The sequence below is a fragment of the Hypomesus nipponensis genome, chromosome 11 (genome assembly GCF_054491055.1).
Source record: "Hypomesus nipponensis isolate SF chromosome 11, ASM5449105v1, whole genome shotgun sequence".
Lineage (NCBI taxonomy): Eukaryota > Metazoa > Chordata > Actinopteri > Osmeriformes > Osmeridae > Hypomesus > Hypomesus nipponensis.
This window is the reverse complement of record NC_140371.1, coordinates 1,563,027-1,581,974: the sequence shown is the minus strand read 5'-3', so window position 1 is coordinate 1,581,974 and position 18,948 is coordinate 1,563,027. Positions and strand designations below refer to the sequence as shown.

At 48.3% G+C, this 18,948-nt stretch overlaps 1 protein-coding gene across 2 annotated transcripts; it reads right to left on the bottom strand.

The window, feature by feature from the left end:
* Positions 1-2,915: 2,915 nt before the first annotated feature.
* On the bottom strand, positions 2,916-18,550 carry LOC146267667 (uncharacterized). Of its 2 annotated transcripts, none has more exons than XM_084710298.1 (16): positions 18,393-18,550; positions 13,069-13,151; positions 11,992-12,072; positions 11,854-11,904; positions 11,584-11,772; positions 11,237-11,362; positions 9,680-9,725; positions 9,333-9,423; positions 8,262-8,403; positions 8,033-8,137; positions 7,666-7,756; positions 7,381-7,414; positions 6,968-7,045; positions 5,732-5,834; positions 5,329-5,480; positions 2,916-5,143 (listed from the first exon to the last, which is right to left on the bottom strand). In XM_084710298.1, the coding sequence occupies exons 1-16, from the start codon at positions 18,448-18,450 to the stop codon at positions 5,008-5,010; spliced, it is 1,566 nt and encodes a 521-aa protein (XP_084566424.1). In that variant the 5' UTR covers positions 18,451-18,550; the 3' UTR covers positions 2,916-5,007. The 2 variants fall into 2 exon arrangements, 1 of the variants encoding a protein (XP_084566424.1); XR_014768931.1 differs by having other exon boundaries at positions 5,007-5,143; positions 5,670-5,834.
* Between the last annotated feature and the right edge of the window lie 398 nt (positions 18,551-18,948).

Below are 18,948 nucleotides of genomic sequence, written 5' to 3'. Positions count from 1 at the left end.
GTTAGCACGAGCCGTGTGTGTGTGTGTGTATGTGTGTGTGAATGCAGAACCTGTGATTGAGTTGTTTGTTTGCAGTCTGATGGTGTGACTGCTTGAGTAGGGACCGCTCCCTGGCTGGGGAGCCAACACTGGAACAACCCCCATTAGAGCCATCTAATCAGAGAGATCTAGGAACAAAGGGAGTGGCGGAGAGATGGAACGAGAGGGAGAGAGGGAACTGGGGATCTGCCTAATATAGACGTACGGGTCACGACACCTTGGCCCAGGGCATCACTGAAAGGTTTGTCAGGTTAGCTAGCTGTTGTGACTCTCTCTCTCCCTTTCTCTCTCTCTCCTTTTCTCTCTCTCCCCCCCTCTCTCTCTCCCTTTCTCTCTCTCTCTCCCTCCACTCTCTCTCTCCCTTTCTCTCTCTCCCCCCCTCTCTCCCCCCCCTCTCTCCCTCCCTTTCTCTCCCCCCTCTCTCTCTCTCCCTCCCTCTCTCTCTCTCTCTCTCTCTCTCTCTCTCTCTCTCTCTCGTCCTCTCTCTCTCTCTCTCTCACTCTCTCACTCTCTCTCCCTCCTCCCTCTTTCTCTCTCTATGCTCACTCCCCCTTTCCTATATCTGTCACTCTCTCGCTTTCTTTCTCTGTCGCTCTCTGTAATTACGTTACCGTCCCAGCTCAGCCCTTAGCCACAATCTGCGGAGCCATGAAATAAATACATGCTCTCCAACAATAAACAAGTGCCTTTTCAAATTACACCACTACCCCTCCTCCTCCTCCCCTTTCTCCCGGTCACCCCAGCTCTGGCTGTCATGTAAGCTTTGTAAGACCGCTAACCGGAGATACATGTCCATTAGCTGGTTCTTGGCACATCTGTTCCCTCCAGGAACACTTTCTGACTGACTGGCTGTGGACATCAGGTTCCCAGCTCTATCCCAACCTCCATCCTCACCACCATCCCCACCTCAATCCTCAACTCCATCCCCACCTCAATCCTCACCTCCATCCTCACCTCCATCCTCACCTCCATCCTCACCTCCATCCTCACCTCACCTCCATCCTCACCTCACCTCCATCCTCACCTCAATCCTCGCCTCCATCCTCACCTCAATCCTCACCTCCATCCTCGCCTCCATCCTCGCCTCACCTCCATCCTCACCTCCATCCTCACCTCCATCCTCATCTCCATCCTCATCTCCATCCTCATCTCCATCCTTACTTAAACTCCATCCTCGCCTCCATCCTCGCCTCCATCCTCGCCTCCATCCTCGCCTCAGCTCCATCCTCACCTTCATTCCCACCACCATACCCACCTCACCTCCATTCCCACCTTCATCCTCACCTAACCTCCATCCCCACCTCAATCCTCCCTTCCATCTCCACCTCCATCCTTACCTAACCACCATCCTCATCCCCACCTCCATCCTAACCTCCATACCCACCTCACCTCCATCCTCACCTCCATACCCACCTCACCTGCATCCCCACGTCCATCCTCACCTAACCTCCATCCCCACGTCCATCCTCACCTCCATCCTCACCTCCATCCTCGCCTCACCTCCATGTGTTGTCCTCCTCTACTGGAATGCCTAGTTTACTTCTATAACTAATGTAGAATGACTATGACTGTATTGAGATTAAGTTTCGTAGGTACAGGTATATGTAGGTATATTAAAATCCCCCAAAAATATTCCACACTGTGGAGGCAGATCTTTTTCTTTCAGTCACTAATGGAAGCTGGCCAGTCTGTGTAGCGAGCCAGTCTCTGTGTCAGTCATGGAAGCTGGCCAGTCTGTGTAGCGAGTCAGTCTCTGTGTCAGTCATGGAAGCTGGCCAGTCTGTGTAGCGAGTCAGTCTCTGTGTCAGTCTGTGTAGCGAGTCAGTCTCTGTGTCAGTCATGGAAGCTGGCCAGTCTGTGTAGCGAGTCAGTCTCTGTGTCAGTCATGGAAGCTGGCCAGTCTGTGTAGCGAGTCAGTCTCTGTGTCAGTCATGGAAGCTAGCCAGTCTGTGTAGCGAGTCAGTCTCTGTGTCAGTCATGGAAGCTGGCCAGTCTGTGTAGCGAGTCAGTCTCTGTGTCAGTCATGGAAGCTGGCCAGTCTGTGTAGCGAGTCAGTCTCTGTGTCAGTCATGGAAGCTGGCCAGTTTGTGTAGCGAGTCAGTCTCTGTGTCAGTCATGGAAGCTGGCCAGTCTGTGTAGCGAGTCAGTCTCTGTGTCAGTCATGGAAGCTGGCCAGTCTGTGTAGCGAGTCAGTCTCTGTGTCAGTCTGTGTAGCGAGTCAGTCTCTGTGTCAGTCTGTGTAGCTAGTCAGTCTCTGTGTCAGTCATGGAAGCTGGCCAGTCTGTGTAGCAAGTCAGTCTCTGTGTCAGTCATGGAAGCTGGCCAGTCTGTGTAGCGAGTCAGTCTCTGTCAGTCTATGTAGCAAGTCAGTCTCTGTGTCAGTCTGTGTAGCTAGTCAGTCTCTGTGTCAGTCATGGAAGCTGTGTTTCCCACACTCCCCCTCCTCAGGGCCCATCTGTGCCCCTCCCCCTGGTCGTTGTGGTTACAGATCTTCCTCCGTTCTCCACCCCCCCCCGAGGCGTCTCTGGCCGTGATGACAGGCCCTCCATGTGCCGTCTCTGCACCCAGGCTGCTTTCATCCAGCCTCCTCGGTCAGGGCTGGTGTCAGAGATGAAAGATCCATCCAGAGGGCTTGTCTGGCACATGCCTCAGTGTCAGCTAGCGATTGTAGCCAAAGAGATTTCATAAATGCAACGCTGCTCCCTGGTGGATAGGATGGTGTACTCCACCTTCTCAAGATGTTGAACGAGTGGTAAGTTTACCTTGACATCAAGAATTCAGTTTGGTAGGGACCATGACTCTGTAAATCTTTAACCATGCATAATTATGTGAGTGCATAACAGGTCTGATGAAATAACTGTGACCAGACACTGAGGTGTTTGTAATAATTTAAATACATTTATTAAATACAGACTCTTTGGCAGTGCATTGCAGAATATTTGTAGACCTAAAATATTTGGTAAATTTAGCCTGAACGGGAATTACAATGTTCAAGTCAAACACTGAGTATACGTCGTAATTAAAAACACATTTTCCTCAAAATAGGAACTTGGGCAAAGGGGTGGGGTGGACAATAAAGTTACTTTACTCAAATTTAAATGTATGGCCCACACAGGGAAGCAATTACCAAATCCGACTCCAAAGTAACATGCATTGGTTGAAAATGAATGAATACTTTATTTTCTAAGTTCTCTAACAACGCCGTGGGAGGAGGGAGGAACACACTCTTCATCACCACCCGGCATGTTAGGTGAGGGGACACCATGTGCCTCAGTCTGTGTACCATTAACACTTGTGATCTGGGCCCACTGCTCTAACCTCCCCTGTGACACGGTGACAACGCCCTCACAAGGTCGACAGATGTTACCATGGAAACACGACATTTGACTTAATTGGTGTGATGAGTCTGTCACAAGTCTCACAGGAACCGAAACAAGAAACGGAGGTCAAAGACACGAGGGGAGCATGTCAAACCAGAACTGGAACACCTCCAGCACTCCACACAGTTAAAGATCTGGGCTACAGTGTGAGCCAAGACTGGAGGGGAGTGCTGCGGTGGTCTGTAAGCCAGTGGTGCTAGTGTGCTTGGCTACCTGCCTGAGGATTGTCTGAGTCCAGCCAGTCACAGAGACCTGATCAGACACATGCTGAATGAGCAGCTGTGGTTGAGAGATCTGGAGGATGGGTCTGTAAGCCGTGACAGTCCCCTGCTTACGATAGAGACAGTCAGCTAGCTAGCTGTCCTTCTGTGGGTTAGAAGCTCATTTTGGTTGAGTAGAATATTGACACGTAGATCTTGTGCCACACAACCGTACTCAGACAGTACTATAGAAATATAAAAAAATCAGCATCAGCAGATTCCTTTCTCAAACATGACCAAAACAGTTCAAAAACATTGGCGCTGTGTGTCTCCATGATGTTTCTTCTGGTGCAGAGAAACTGTTGAAGACACTGCTCTATTGTCCCAGCTGGGAGTTCAGGAGTGTGTGTTCAGTGTTACAGCAGCAATCATGGGGTAAAAGAGGGGATCCTACAATAAACATGAATGATACAAATCAAGGGTTGTACTTCCATCTTGAACAACTAGAGTTTTGTTTCTTGAATATTCCAGGGGCATTTTGATTACCCTCCTTTCATGTCTCATTTGCTCTGGGAAAGATTAATCAAATTGCCCGCTAAAGGTATTTGCCATTAATTCCAAATATGATTGATGCCGGGCCTACCCCTGCCTCGGAGCAAGCAGCTGGGCAGCCTGAGGGGGAGGTGGTGCTGAGCAGCCTGAGGGGGAGGTGGTGCTGAGCAGCCTGAGGGGGAGGTGGTGCTGAGCAGCCTGAGGGGGAGGTGGTGCTGAGCAGCCTGAGGGGGAGGTGGTGCTGAGCAGCTGGGTCTCTGATAGAGGGAGGGAAGGATAGAGGGATAGTGGGGGTGAGAGGGGGGATGGAAGGGTGGTGGAGTCGAGGGGTGCATAAGTGGAAGGACTGGAACGTTGGTAGGGTGGAAGGTTGGTGGAGAGAAGGGATGGATGGCAAGGAGAAGTGGAGGGCTGGACAGTTGGTGTCTTGGAGGGGTAGAGGGACGGCAGGGGGGTGGAGGGGTGTAGGAATGGAGTGATGGTGGATTGGAGGGACGGAGGAATGGTGAGTTTGAAGGGTGAAGCGAAACATCCATGTTTTTATAGGGTGAAGAGACCACCTGGGGCTAGAAAACCACACCGGTCCTTCAGACTCTTAGCTACAGGGCTGCAAGGCTGCAGGGCCGGTAGGGCTGTAGGTCTATCAGAACTATCCGGTTAAAATGGCTGGCTCCATCCAGACTATTAGTGTTCCGGCTGTCGCCTGGGTTAGTTGGGCCTGTGCTGGTCCAGTCTGCCAGTCTTAATGCTGTCCAATGAGCACTCCTAGTCAATTAGACAAAGCTCTCTCAGGTCACTTAGTGTGCTCAGCTTCCTGCCCAGACAGGAAGTTAGCCTCAGGGCTGCCAAGGCTTCCTGTCTTTGCCTTGCTGCTCCGGAAAGTGTTTGTAGCGACACTTGTCCCCAAAGTGGCAGCCAGTAGATCTCCAGAAGTAACACTCATCTCCGTTCACTGGGCCTCTGCGTCTTTGTCTGGAAAGGAGGAAGGTTGGGAGAGTTTTAGATAACAACAATGATGATGATTTAACAGCTATATAGACTAGGTGCAAACACAGGTTCCTCAACACACATCCTCCTGCCAGCTCTACGTTGGGCTCCATCCAAGATGGTGATGACTTCCTGAATTGGATTGTAAACAGGAAGTAGGAAGTGTTTACCCTGCAGCAGCGGCAGCAGCGGCAGCAGCCTGCTCTGTGGCAGGGAGGCTGGTCTTCAGGGGGAGGCTGGTCTTCAGGGGGGTGTGCAGGACCCTCTGGGTACGGCGGTCTGGGTAGCGAACCACCAGTCTTGTGTTCTCAATACTATAGCCCTGTAGGGAGCAAACAAGCACATGCACAAAAATGTTGTTACATTATGGATCAACTTTATTCATATCGAAATTACATTTTAGACCCATAGAAGACTATATAAGTTGTGTCGAAAGAAGCTAGACCAAGAATTTGTGTTTTCCTGCACTTGTTATACATGGCAATTCAACTAAAAAAAACATACAACACACCCTACATGACAAAGACCATCCGGTCCTTTCTTCAGAAGAGGAGCAGACAGCATCACACTCACGTTGAGCTTCTCTAGAGCTTGCGACGCCATGTTGGCGTTCTGAAAGTTGACGAAGGCACAGAACCTCTCGTGCAGCACTCGGATACTGTCTATCTCTCCGTGGCTGCAGGGAGAGAACCACAACATTCAGAACTGTCTCCCCCACATGCTGCCAAGTCAGCGACATTCACCATCCCTATTGACAACAAATATACTGGGACGAGGGACACATCTGGCAACTTTCTGTTACTTTATTCTCCATTTTAGTTGTTGAGCAGCAGCAAGTTAAACCTGAGTTAAAGCAGTGCTGGTAGAGTTAAAGCAGTGCTGGGAGAGTCAAAGCAGTGCTGGGAGAGTCAAAGCAGTGCTGGGAGAGTTAAAGCAGTGCTGGGAGAGTTAAAGCAGTGCTGGGAGAGTCAAAGCAGTGCTGGGAGAGTCAAAGCAGTGCTGGGAGAGTCAAAGCAGTGCTGGGAGAGTCAAAGCAGTGCTGGGAGAGTCAAAGCAGTGCTGGGAGAGTCAAAGCAGTGCTGGGAGAGTTAAAGCAGTGCTGGGAGAGTCAAAGCAGTGCTGGGAGAGTTAAAGCAGTGCTGGGAGAGTCAAAGCAGTGCTGGGAGAGTCAAAGCAGTGCTGGGAGAGTCAAAGCAGTGCTGGGAGAGTCAAAGCAGTGCTGGGAGAGTTAAAGCAGTGCTGGGAGAGTTAAAGATCCGGTAAAGAAAATTCCATTATTTGCCTCTCATCACATTATATTTAGTACATTATATACGTGTGAAATGAGTTCCTGAAAGTATGTGCAAAGTGCGAAAACTCAGCTCAGGTTTTGTATAGGCGGAGGCAAAACCTGACCGATCTACGTCACAGTGACCGATCTAGGTCAGATCACAGACGGTTGCATTCTGTTACTCAGCTGGTACGATGCAAAGACAATGTAATTAACACATAAAACACTCAGAGACTGCAGGCATGGCTGTTCTGATACCTGCAATAGATTTAGCTAGTGTTACTGTTGTTGCTAAATTCAATACATTTGAGGGGGCGGAGCTTCAGCTCCTTCAGGCGACACGCCCCCCCAGTCTCAAGCCGAGAAGACTGCTGATTTTCTCACAATTTCAAAGCGTGTTTTAACATACTTGTCGGTTATTTCTTGGATAGGTAGTAAACAACACATTCTTCTGTGATGTGATGAACTTATAACTCATTTTCAATTCCACTTTACAGGATCTTTAACACAGTGCAGGGAGAGTTAACCCAGAGTCTTACGTTTTAAAGAGGTCCCAGAGCTGCTTCTCAGTCAGCTCTGCAGTCACGTTCCCTACCCAGAGGGACTGGCACGGACTTCTGAGAGACAGAGAGAGAGACAGAGACAAAGAGAGAGAGAGATTGAGAGAGACAGAGAGAGAGAGACAGAGAGAGAGATAGAGAGAGAGAGACACAGAGAGACAGAGAGATAGAGAGAGAGACAGAGAGAGAGAGACAGAGAGAGAGAGAGAGATTGAGAGAGACACAGAGAGAGAGACAGAGAGAGAGAGACAGAGAGAGATAGAGAGAGAGACAGAGAGAGACAGAGAGATAGAGAGAGAGACAGAGAGACAGAGAGAGAGAGAGAGAGACAGACCATTCTTATATTTCATGCATTCCATCTGGCGAACATGACTGGATTATTTATCACATACCCTGGCTGGACCAATGAGGATTCCTGGCTCAAAGCTGAAAAAAAGAATAGAGGGAGGGAGGAGAGAGACAGGGAATGGAAGAGATGAGAGAGAGGGGGGGGGGGGAGAAGATATAGAGGAAAGGAGAGAGAGAGGCAAAGACAGAGGCCATTGGATGAGTCACATCTTTACTACTCTCCAGTGTCCCATATGCAAAATGTAGCTTTCCGACCTTGTTCTTGGCCGGTGTGTGTGTGTGTGTGTGTGTGTGTGTGTGTGTGTGTGTGTGTGTGTGTGTGCCCTCACCCCTGGAGGCCTCTGGAGAGGACAGTACAGCCTGTACTGTAGAGAACTTCTCAAGCAATAACACACACTGCATCTCCTCAAAACCTAGATCCTGTGAGAGAAAGGGAGAAAAAAGAAGACAGAGAGCATAACAAAAAGGAGTAACAGTCTGTTAGTAGTCAACAATGACAGCTTCATGCAGAAGGTCACATGTTAGGAGTCTGTTGGTGTGTAAACCAGCCAGTCAACTGAACACTAGCCCAACCCAGCAGGAGACCGAAAGGATGTGGTCGATGAGTAAACCATACGTCACATCAATTTAAGTTGGATTTGATAATATCAGTTTGAATCGGTGTAGTGTGTGAAGTGTATTTTCTCGTGTGTTTACCATGAGCTGCAGAACTTTGCAGTTGAAGAGGTCGTTGACAGCCTCCTCACAGTCCTGGTCCAGTTTCAACACCTTCTCCATGGCCTGCTCTGCCTCACTGTACCTCTGTCACACACACACACACACTTTAGGACTAACATTCTGACTTCTCAGCTATAATATCCACTTTTACATACATATTGAAAATAGTGTTTGTGTGTGTGTGCATGTGGGGAAGTGTGACCAGTACCTTTAGTCCCATGAGGGCGCTCCCTTGACGGAAGTGTCCTTTGGGCCAATCAGGAGCCAGCCCAATGGAGCGCTCCGCATCAGCCAGGGCCTGAGGGTACTGTTCCAAACATGCATAGCAGTAGGAGCGGTTCCCGAAGAACCTGAAAACACACACCCATACACATATTCAATGGACAGGAGCTAGTTAACTCTGTTGCTGGGTTTGTATATACTGGAGCTAGCTAACTGTGTTGCTACAGGAGCTATAGCTAACTGTGTTACTGGGTTAATAAAGGAGCTAGCTAACTGTGTTGCACAGATGCACAGATGCTAGCTACCGTATTTTTTTGGGAAATGAAACCGTGGTTTATACCCCGATTTTAAAATGTACTTGTAGTAACGCAGTTTATAATTCGAAGCGGCTTATAGCTCGGTTTTAGAACAATACAACGGTACAAAACACTTTTTTCGTAAATGCCATTCAACCCCTTAAGGAGTAGCGTCTCACATACGTATGTGATCGTTCGAATGCGGGTCTCACAGCGTAACATCGCATATATGCAATTTCAAACATTCCAACTGAATACTTTACTCGTAGCATTGCTACAAGTATTGTGCTAGCTAACTTAAATATGAAGCTAACTAAAGCTAGCAAGCTACTGTTTGGAAAAATAACTTGCGCTTTGGGGACCGTCTAAAGATAAATATTCGTTAATTCCCGGGCAATAGAAAACTTACATTATGCTCCTACTTTTGTTTTTGAAGTGTGTAACACAACTGCATGCTGCAAGATCCCTATAGTGCATTGCTTGGTATCATGTTCCCGTATCAGGTGCAGCATATATTCCAGTGCGGTTTATACTGAGATTTACAAACACAAAGCTCCCATTCTGGTGGGGTGTGGTTTTTAGGAAATGCGAAAATCAAATTCCGAAAAATACTGTGCTTCTGGGTTACACAGATGCTAGCTAACCGTGTTGCTGGGTTACACAGATGCTAGCTAACCGTGTTGCTGGGTTACACAGATGCTAGCTAACTGTGCTTCTGAGTTTTAGAGGACTAAGCTAACTGAGAGGCTGGGTCAGTGTACCTGTAGTCAGCTGGATCATATCTGATGGCTTCTGTAAACATGCTGACAGCCTGTGAGTACTGGCCCTCCTGAACCAGCTTGATTCCTTTCTCTGTAGGACACATGCACGCACACGCACAAGCATGCACACAAGGGCATGCACGCACACACACACACAGAGAGACAAAAAGGGCCAAAGAATTGAGACACAAAACCTTGACTAAGTGAAGACATCAGTCGGATGTTACCTCCAACCCCTCCCATCAAAAGAGAGTTCCTCTGGGTCCTCGGGCCTAAAGCAACTTCATCACCTGTCCCCCACTTCAGGAGGCTCTTCATCCTCCTACTAACCACGGCTTCACACTCACCTGTCAACGAGGCGCTTCTCTTGATCGTGGCGTCAGATTCGTTCTCCTAGAGGGGAAACACTGTACTGTTATTAGCTGAACACACCGAGCCAAATCCTGCTTCTTAGAATGACTGCTGTTCGAAAGCAGGTGTAGGAACCCCTGACAGCTGGTGGAGTGGTCACTCTAGCTGGAGTGACTGCTTCAGATGTGAATGAATACCTGAGCAGTAAGCTAATGCACTGCCTGCCACAAAACAAAGTGGACCGATACTTTGTTGGACCGCCTTTAGCTTTGATAACGGCACACACTTGCCATGGCTTGTTTTGACAACGTTGTGCAACGCCACCACATTTATTTCTGCCCAGAGTTGCATTAGGTTACATTTTTGTCCGAGACCTTGTATTGATGACGGGAGTTTCCCCACTCTGTAGAGACTTCTCCGGCACATCTCAGGTCAGGACCCTGTGGTGGCAGGATTCCTCATGATCCCTGAACCACTCTAACCTAGCCTGATCCATCCTGGCATCCAGAGGGCACCATGATGGGTACACTGCTTCTTGCGCCCTGAAGCTCCAGAGTCTCAGATTTGATCTTCTCCAATAGATGTTTAGTCCCAATCCTGAGTTCTGGTCACATTGTGTGTGTAAAAATACTTTCACTAAACAGTGTTTCACTAAACAGTGTACTACTGTCAATTTTTTAAGATTCAACTTCAGAGCTATCTATCACCTCCTATCCAAGGCAGGCAGTGTGTGGGGAATGTGCCTGTGAAGGCAGCTAGCACCTTATCTTGCTCATGCTTGTTATGTCATCACTCAAGATAGATATTATTGTTTGCTTTATTTGTTGCAAAATGTGTAACTCAGTCAAACTCATAGATAACATGAGTGATTAAAATAAATGATTTAATAAAAGACAGGAAGATGACAAAACTACAGTTGATCTTAAACAAAAACATAATTGAATTTGATCTAATTTCAATTCATTATTTCATTCAAAATTGTAAGTGGGCTCAAGTGTCCCTGTTGTACGTTAAATACATCAAGTCTAGTCTGTGATCTTAAGACATGTTTACACAGTGTTGTCCGGGCCTAGGGTTAGCCTGCTAACATGGACCTGACCGGGTTAGCATGTTCTCACACAGAACTTTGGACGGCAAAAAGCCGCCATTCACACCGTGACACAGCCCACGTGTTAGCCCACCGTGTTAGCTCACGTGTTAGCCCACCGTGTTAGCTCACGTGTTAGCTCACGTGTTAGCTCACGTGTTAGCTCACGTGTTAGCTCACGTGTTAGCTCACGTGTTAGCTCACGTGTTAGCTCACGTGTTAGCCCACCGTGCTAGCGCACCGTGCTAGCCCACCGTGTTAACCCACCGTGTTAACCCACCGTGCTAGCCCACGTGCTGGCCCACGTGTTAGCCCACCGTGCTAGCCCACCGTGCTAGCCCACCGTGCTAGCCCACTTGCTAGCCCACGTGTCAGCCCACCGTGCTAGCCCAGACCCAGTTTCTCAGACACAGATTCCACTTGGTCCCAGACTAGGAGAAACTCTGTGTGATCTGCGAACTCTCACCTCGCTGGTTCTGGCCTCATTCTCCTTGTTCTCTTTGGACTTGCGGCCTGGTTTGGTCCAGCCTTTAGGCTTGATGTGGCTGGCAGCATTGGAAAAGAAGGCACTGCTTACATCCCATTCTGGCTCCTGAGAAACATATATGCAAACAGAAACACAAAGACAAAAACATATACAGACAAATTACAAACACAGACAGATTAGTACAGAACGGCTCTCAAAATTTAAGAAATGGTTAATAAAATAATGTGTACCCTATAATGGAGATGATAATACAGCAAACTACCCTCCATGAGATCTAAAACAATGTGCAAACTGTCCATGAGTGGGAGGGAACGGTTCTGTGGTACCTCCTCACTGGGGCCAGTGGGGGCCCTGGGGGGGGCCGAGGTGCAGGGAGGGGGGCCCGGTTCATCCTTGGAGCAGCACATGGAGTCCTGATGTTCCTCCTCCTCCTCCTCCTCCACTACTCCACCACCTCCTCCCTCCATCTCAGACTCGCTCTCCTCAGACTCAACATCATCCTCATCTTCATCATCCTGACACACACACACACACACGTCAGTAAACATATTCAGGTGTAGATTTCCTCCAGACTCGAGGGATGAAAGGTTCCCTACCTGTTCAGTGCTTCTCTGCACCAGCTCCATCTTCCTGCGTTCTCGTTGACGCTAGCGAGGGAAAAACCAGGAATGAAACACTGACCCCCAAATTTGTGTGTGTGTGTGTGTGTGTGTGAGAGAGAGACATGCGCTCACCTTCCTCTTGGCTCTGCGACGCTCTGCTCTCCGCTTGACCTTCTCCTCCTCACTTAGCCCCTCCTCTCCGTTCAGGTCGTCCTGGTAACACACACAAGGATGAACACACACATCATACATTTGATTATGAACACAGACATCACACACGAGGATGGACACACACACCAGGATGGAAACACACACACACCATCAATAGGATTGTGAGCACACACAAGTCATGCATGAGTATTTACACACGCAAACCAATTGTACACACCCAAGTCACACAGGCACTTTACTTCATGTGCATATCCAGATAGGCCGAGGCTATTTAGTTCTTAGTTGGTTAATTATTACTCATTTCAGTAAATATTGATATTACATTGATTTATTATTTATCAATATATATATCGTATTTCTTCGAATAAACGCCGCCCTCGAAAAAAAGGCCTCACCAAAAAACCTGAAAACGGTTATTTAATTGGTTACATTCAACCCCAGTATTTATTACACATGTACATAACTTTCTGCACAGCTTTCTGTTTGAAAGCTAACGTGTATGAACGTTTCGGCATACTGCTTCAGATTTCTACACAATGTAGAATACTTGTATTTGAGACAGTTGTACTACCAACGCACACCTACTTGATAGCCAATGAGAAAGGGAGTTGCCTCACTCATAGACAAACAAAGAATAGACAAGGAGGTCAGCGGGAGTAAATGAAACCTGCGTTTTTAGCTGCATGATTCATTTGTCACAATGCCGGCAACAAAATTCTCTATGGCTGCACTGCAGCTACAATTCACAAAATCTTTCTTAAAAATTAAACACCGCCTTCGAATAAACGCCGCCCCCGAATAAACGCTTCACCGCAGCGTTTATTTGAAGAAATACAGTATATTAATATTACAGTTACTGTTGGTAATAATACTAACTCTATACGATTTAGGACTTAGTCATTATAGGGTTAGACAGGCTGCTAGGAAACTGTGCTGTACTGTGAACTACCTCTTGGAGGACATGACTGTTTTCTAAGTTGAAGGACCAGAGAACCCCAGAGTAGTGTAGCTGTTACAGAAGACAGATGGGTGTCCTACCTGTGCCAGGCGGGCATGGCTGGAGGCGTCAGGGACGGCCACTCCACAGTCCTGCTCCAGATCCTGCTGGGTGCTGGGGCCTTCTGCCACACAGCGTCAGGTCGCACACACACACGGACAAACACACAAACACAAGGACCAGGGGGCATTGATTGCTTGTTGCCGATTAGGAGCACGTATATCTCAAACACTTGATCACATGACAAAAAGCCATGAATGCAGATGATCACCAAGTATGTTCAGTTTAACACTGTGGGTAGCTGTCCGTCACTGTTCTGCTGTCTGAAACAGCCTCCTCCTACCATAGGACTGCACCTGTCTTACCTCCTCCTACCATAGGACTGCACCCGTCTTACCTCCTCCTACCATAGGACTGCACCCGTCTTACCTCCTCCTACCATTGGACTGCACCTGTCTTACCTGCACCCGTCTTACCTCCTCCTACCATAGGACCGCACCCGTCTTACCTCCTCCTACCATAGGACCGCACCTGTCTTACCTGCACCTGTCTTACCTCCTCCTACCATAGGACTGCACCCGTCTTACCTCCTCCTACCATAGGACTGCACCTGTCAGTTCACTGAAAGTGACCCGGGAAAACCCGGGTCACTTTCAGTGAACTGAATCCACAGTCCACTATGAGAGGACTGCATCATCATACAGTCCACTATGAGAGGACTGCATCATCATACAGTCCACTATGAGAGGACTGCATCATCATACAGTCCACTATGAGAGGACTGCATCAGCATACAGTCCACTATGAGAGGACTGCATCAGCATACAGTCCACTATGAGAGGACTGCATCATCATACAGTCCACTATGAGAGGACTGCATCATCATACAGTCCACTATGAGAGGACTGCATCATCATACAGTCCACTATGAGAGGACTGCATCATCATACAGTCCACTATGAGAGGACTGCATCAGCATACAGACACTGTAGTTAGTGGATGGCATGTGGGTGTTTTCCTGCTGGACTAGTGACACCCTGAGCTACGTCCCAGTATAGGAGGTCAGAATCCTGCCCACCCTGTGACTCCTCACTCCTGTATCTGGATATAGCACCTCTCCTCTCTCACACCAGCACCTGCATGTGGACTAGGACCACAAACAGACCCTGGACAAGCAGAGGAGGAGGAGGAAGAAAAGGGAAAATGCAGGGGAGGAAGAGGTGAAGGCGAAAAAAGGAGGAAGAGTGCAGGGGATGAGGAAGAGGAGAAGGGAGAGTAGCACCAGTGTTTCCCACAGGATGCTGCGAGGCTGTGGTGGGTGGACATGGGCCCTGTCGGGGGGTCTGGGTGCATGATGGAGGCACAAGAACATGTAGTACATTAAACAGTTACCTTCGTCAATCTGGTTCACTTTGAGAGCACAATTAAGAGGCTGGATCTATGATGAACATATTGCTCTAAATAAATGTGCGCTCTAGTAAACAATGTAATCATAAACACATTGATTGTATAGATTTGAATGGTGAACAGAGGGGAGGAGGAGGAAGAGGAGAGAAAAGGGGGAAGGAGGAGAGAGAGAGGGAGGGGGTGGGGAGGAGGATGGAGAGAGAAGGTGTATAGGAGGATAGAGAGGGGGTGGGGGGAGGAGAGAGGAGGGGATTATCTCATTTCTATGACACATTCACAAATCATTTTTCTTATACCGGTTCCAAGTTCATAACAGTGACACAAGATACAAAGAAACGCTTGTTCTCTGAAAACACACACCCACTGTGCATAGGTTCATCTGCATGACCAGATATTCATCTAGCTGGGTTTACACAGTCACTTCCCAGTTGATTGAGGCCAAGAGGAACAACAATCAGACTGACTAGATGATGTTAGCAGGAAACGACACATCCTGCACATTGGACCTCACAGGACCCACATCATTTACCCAGCATGCACCAGGCTGCTACACTTGACCTGAGGCTCTACAAAAGTCCCACATGACCTAGTAACAGGAAGTCCCTTTCCACAAAGCACCTTCACTGACCTGCACTGTGATGGAGTCGAGGCTTGGCCCAAAGATCTCATGGTACTGAACTGGGGTAAGCACCCGCCACCCCCTCCCTCACCCCCACCCCCTCCCTCACCCCCACCCCCCTTCCCTATTGTTGCACAACTACCAGTTGCGTCTGTTGACGTCAGGTCTGAAGAGTGGAAAAAAAAACATATGGTAGAAAAGGCACTTCCTCTTGTTTTGGATCTTCTTTCCCTTCCTCAAAGCAATCCTCTGTCTCCATCTCTCCCTCTGTTAATCTGCCCCCCCCCCTCTCTCTCTCCCTTTATCGAGCCTTCGGACTTAACACATTCCTTTATAGATCCCAATGCTTTTAAAATGACCCAAAATGTACACTGAATAGTTTTTTTATTTTTCAAATGAGCCTACATTTAGACATACGTGTAACAAGTAACTAACATGAGGTGCCATTTCAAATCTCTACACATTTAGGAAGCATAGTGTTTTTGTTCGTCAAGACAGGAGACTGGGGGCAGAGGAGACAAGGGGCTGGGCAGAAGAGACAGGGGGCTGGGCAGAAGAGACAAGGGGCTGGGCAGAGGAGACAGGGGGCTGGGCAGAGGAGGCAGGAGGCTGGGCAGAAGAGACAGGAGGCTGGGCAGAGGAGACAGGGGGCTGGGCAGAGGAGGCAGGAGGCTGGGCAGAGGAGGCAGGAGACTGGGCAGAGGAGACAGGGGGCTGGGCAGAGGAGACAGGGGGCTGGGCAGAGGAGACAGGAGGCTGGGCAGAGGAGACAGGAGACTGGGCAGAGGAGACAGGAGGCTGGGTAGAGGAGGCAGGAGACTGGGCAGAGGAGACAGGGGGCTGGGCAGAGGAGACAGTGGGCTGTGCAGGAGAGACAGGGGGCTGGGCAGAGGAGACAGGAGGCTGGGCAGAGGAGACAAGGGGCTGGGCAGAGGAGACAGGAGGCTGGGCAGAGGAGACAAGGGGCTGGGCAGAGGAGACAGGGGGCTGGGCAGAGGAGACAGTGGGCTGGGCAGAGGAGACAGGGGGCTGGGCAGAGGAGACAGGGGGCTGGGCAGAGGAGACAGGGGGCTGGGCAGAGGAGACAGGGGGCTGGGCAGAGGAGGCAGGAGGCTGGGCAGAAGAGACAGGGGGCTGGGCAGAGGAGACAGGGGGCTGGGCAGAGGAGGCAGGAGGCTGGGCAGAGGAGGCAGGAGACTGGGCAGAGGAGACAGGGGGCTGGGCAGAGGAGACAGGGGGCTGGGCAGAGGAGGCAGGGAGGACTGCTCACTGAGAAAGGTCCAGCAGAGGACCCGGCCCTGGTCAAGCCTGGGGACATTCCACTGGAGCTCAGAGATGTCCCCCCCTAACCCTAACCACACTCAGAGATGTCCCTAACCACACTCAGAGATGTCCCTAACCACACTCAGAGATGTCCCTAACCACACTCAGAGATGTCCCTAACCACACTCAGAGATGTCCCTAACCACACTCAGAGATGTCCCTAACCACACTCAGAGATGTCCCTAACCAAACTCAGAGATGTCCCTAACCACACTCAGAGATGTCCCTAACCACACTCAGAGATGTCCCTAACCACACTCAGAGATGTCCCTAACCACACTCAGAGATGTCCCTAACCACACTCAGAGATGTCCCTAACCACACTCAGAGATGTCCCTAACCAAACTCAGAGATGTCCCTAACCACACTCAGACAAGGAATTTCAGCTGCTGGCACCCTGCCTGCTCCTCAGACGACACAGACCCTCTCAAAGCTGGTATCTGTCCGTCTCTGTGTTACTCAAACTGCAGCCCTCTTTAAATCCTCATCCTATAGGAATGTGATCTTTACTGCAGCCCTCTTTAAATCCTCATCCTATAGGAATGTGATCTTTACTGCAGCCCTCTTTAAATCCTCATCCTATAGGAATGTGATCTTTACATCTTAATTCCCACAGATGTAAAGGTCAATGCAACAGGACACCTTCCGTTTCTCTCTGAGGAGCAAACCGGCTGAATATGTGCGGTATTTAAGGTGAGCTCATGTTACAGGAATGCCAACTACTATGGCTTTCACTGCCTTCTTATCACAGAGAAGTCAATCTGGCATCAGAAAGCCCTGACTGACATGTACGTGGCAAGGCCATAAGCCTCAAAACGACCCCGGCTTGGTGAAGAAGCCACCGCCTGGCCTCGCCAACAGTGCTTCTCAACCCTGGTCCTCTGGACCCACTGTCCTGAATGTTCTAGATCAGTGCTTCTCAACTCTGGTCCTCTGGACCCATGTTCTAGATATTTCCCTGCTCCAACACTCCGGATTCTAATGAACGGGCCATTGTGAAGCTCAGCAGAAACCTGATAATGAACATATATTAGAATCAGGTGTGTTGGAGCTGGGAAACATCTAGAACAGGCAGGTCAGTGGCTCCCGAGGACCAGGGTTGAGAAGAACTGCTTTAGAACATCACATTGCATGTGCAGCACTGATACCTGATAACAACATTCTGAATAACGAATATTATTTATTATAAAAAAACAGCAGTAAGCCATCTTGATTTTAAATCTGCAATCCAAGCAGGATTTTTGCCACAACTGGGACAGCTTTGCAATCACATCAACCTTCCCCGACATTTAGTGAATTTGGAATGGATGAAGATAGAAAACATGTGCTTGCAGCAACAGACAAAGTGCTTCTGCTCTCGGTTTTGTTCTGCCTCGCCTCCAGAATGAAATTGTAAATCATGAGAGCATAGGCCTATGTCATGTCTCAAAAAAGTATATTACAGAACCAGCCTGTGTGGTTGTAATTTCAGTATGATGAAAACAACGTATCAAACTCCTACAGTATGACTCATGCAGTCGGTAACCTTCAATACAAATGAATCACAGAAAGGAAAGAAGAACTGGTCAATCACTCGTCGGGCAGAATCAACCCTCCTGAACCGCAACTACATTCCGTCGCCCTTCAAGAAATCAAAACCGTTGATTTGCTCCCACTAAATACGGATATTTAATGCGATTGGGTATTACAATGTGTTTAATTGACCAACAGTCAATATTAGTTGAAAATGTAAAGTAAGTGGTTGTTAAAACAACTTTAAAGACATGGATCCAGTGTATTTAAATGTCGGGTGTAGTTCGCCACATTGTGAAACTAGCGGGACAGAGGGAAGACTTGTTAAAGACTTCCCTCTGAACTTCAGCAGTACTAGAAGAAATATGGAATGTTGCAACAAAGTGATTATGTTAATGTACGGAAGTTTACAAAGACTTACACTTTTACAATAAACTTTCAGGATTCAATGTAACTTTTTACGGATTGGGAATGTTCCAAAAGTGTAAAAAATACATGACTTACCGCTCACGATCCCCAGCAACCTGCATATATCTCTTGTGAATTTCATTAGTGCGACCATTCAGCATTATTGGTTCAACAACTTCTTAATAAAAAAGAAGTATATATAAGAATCGGTGTCGAATCCACGGGAATCTGAGGTTTCTTCTGTTTCCTCCTGGGCGTGAAAACGTCAAAGTAACTGCAACAATCCTGCCAGCGTCTTAAAGGTACAGGGGTCATTTAATGGAATTTCAGGAACTGAAATATTCAGTTATTAAGTTTGCAAGATGATAATTAATGCAATAGGCTGTAAGCTTTGAGAAGAGCTCTGATGTTAATCAACCCACACTAAGTGGTCTTGTCTGACCCATAACATACAGTGGCCTCAATATTGGGACACAAAACAAGTCAAAACACGTTTTGCTGTGCACTCAAGGCATATGTAAATAATATTAAATTAAGGATATGAGGGAAAAGTACAAAATGTCAGCAGTTATATATTGCTGTTTCGACACATTTTACAAAGAATAACAACCCATTTAAAGGTTCTCCCATCGTATTTGGCTTATGTTTCCAG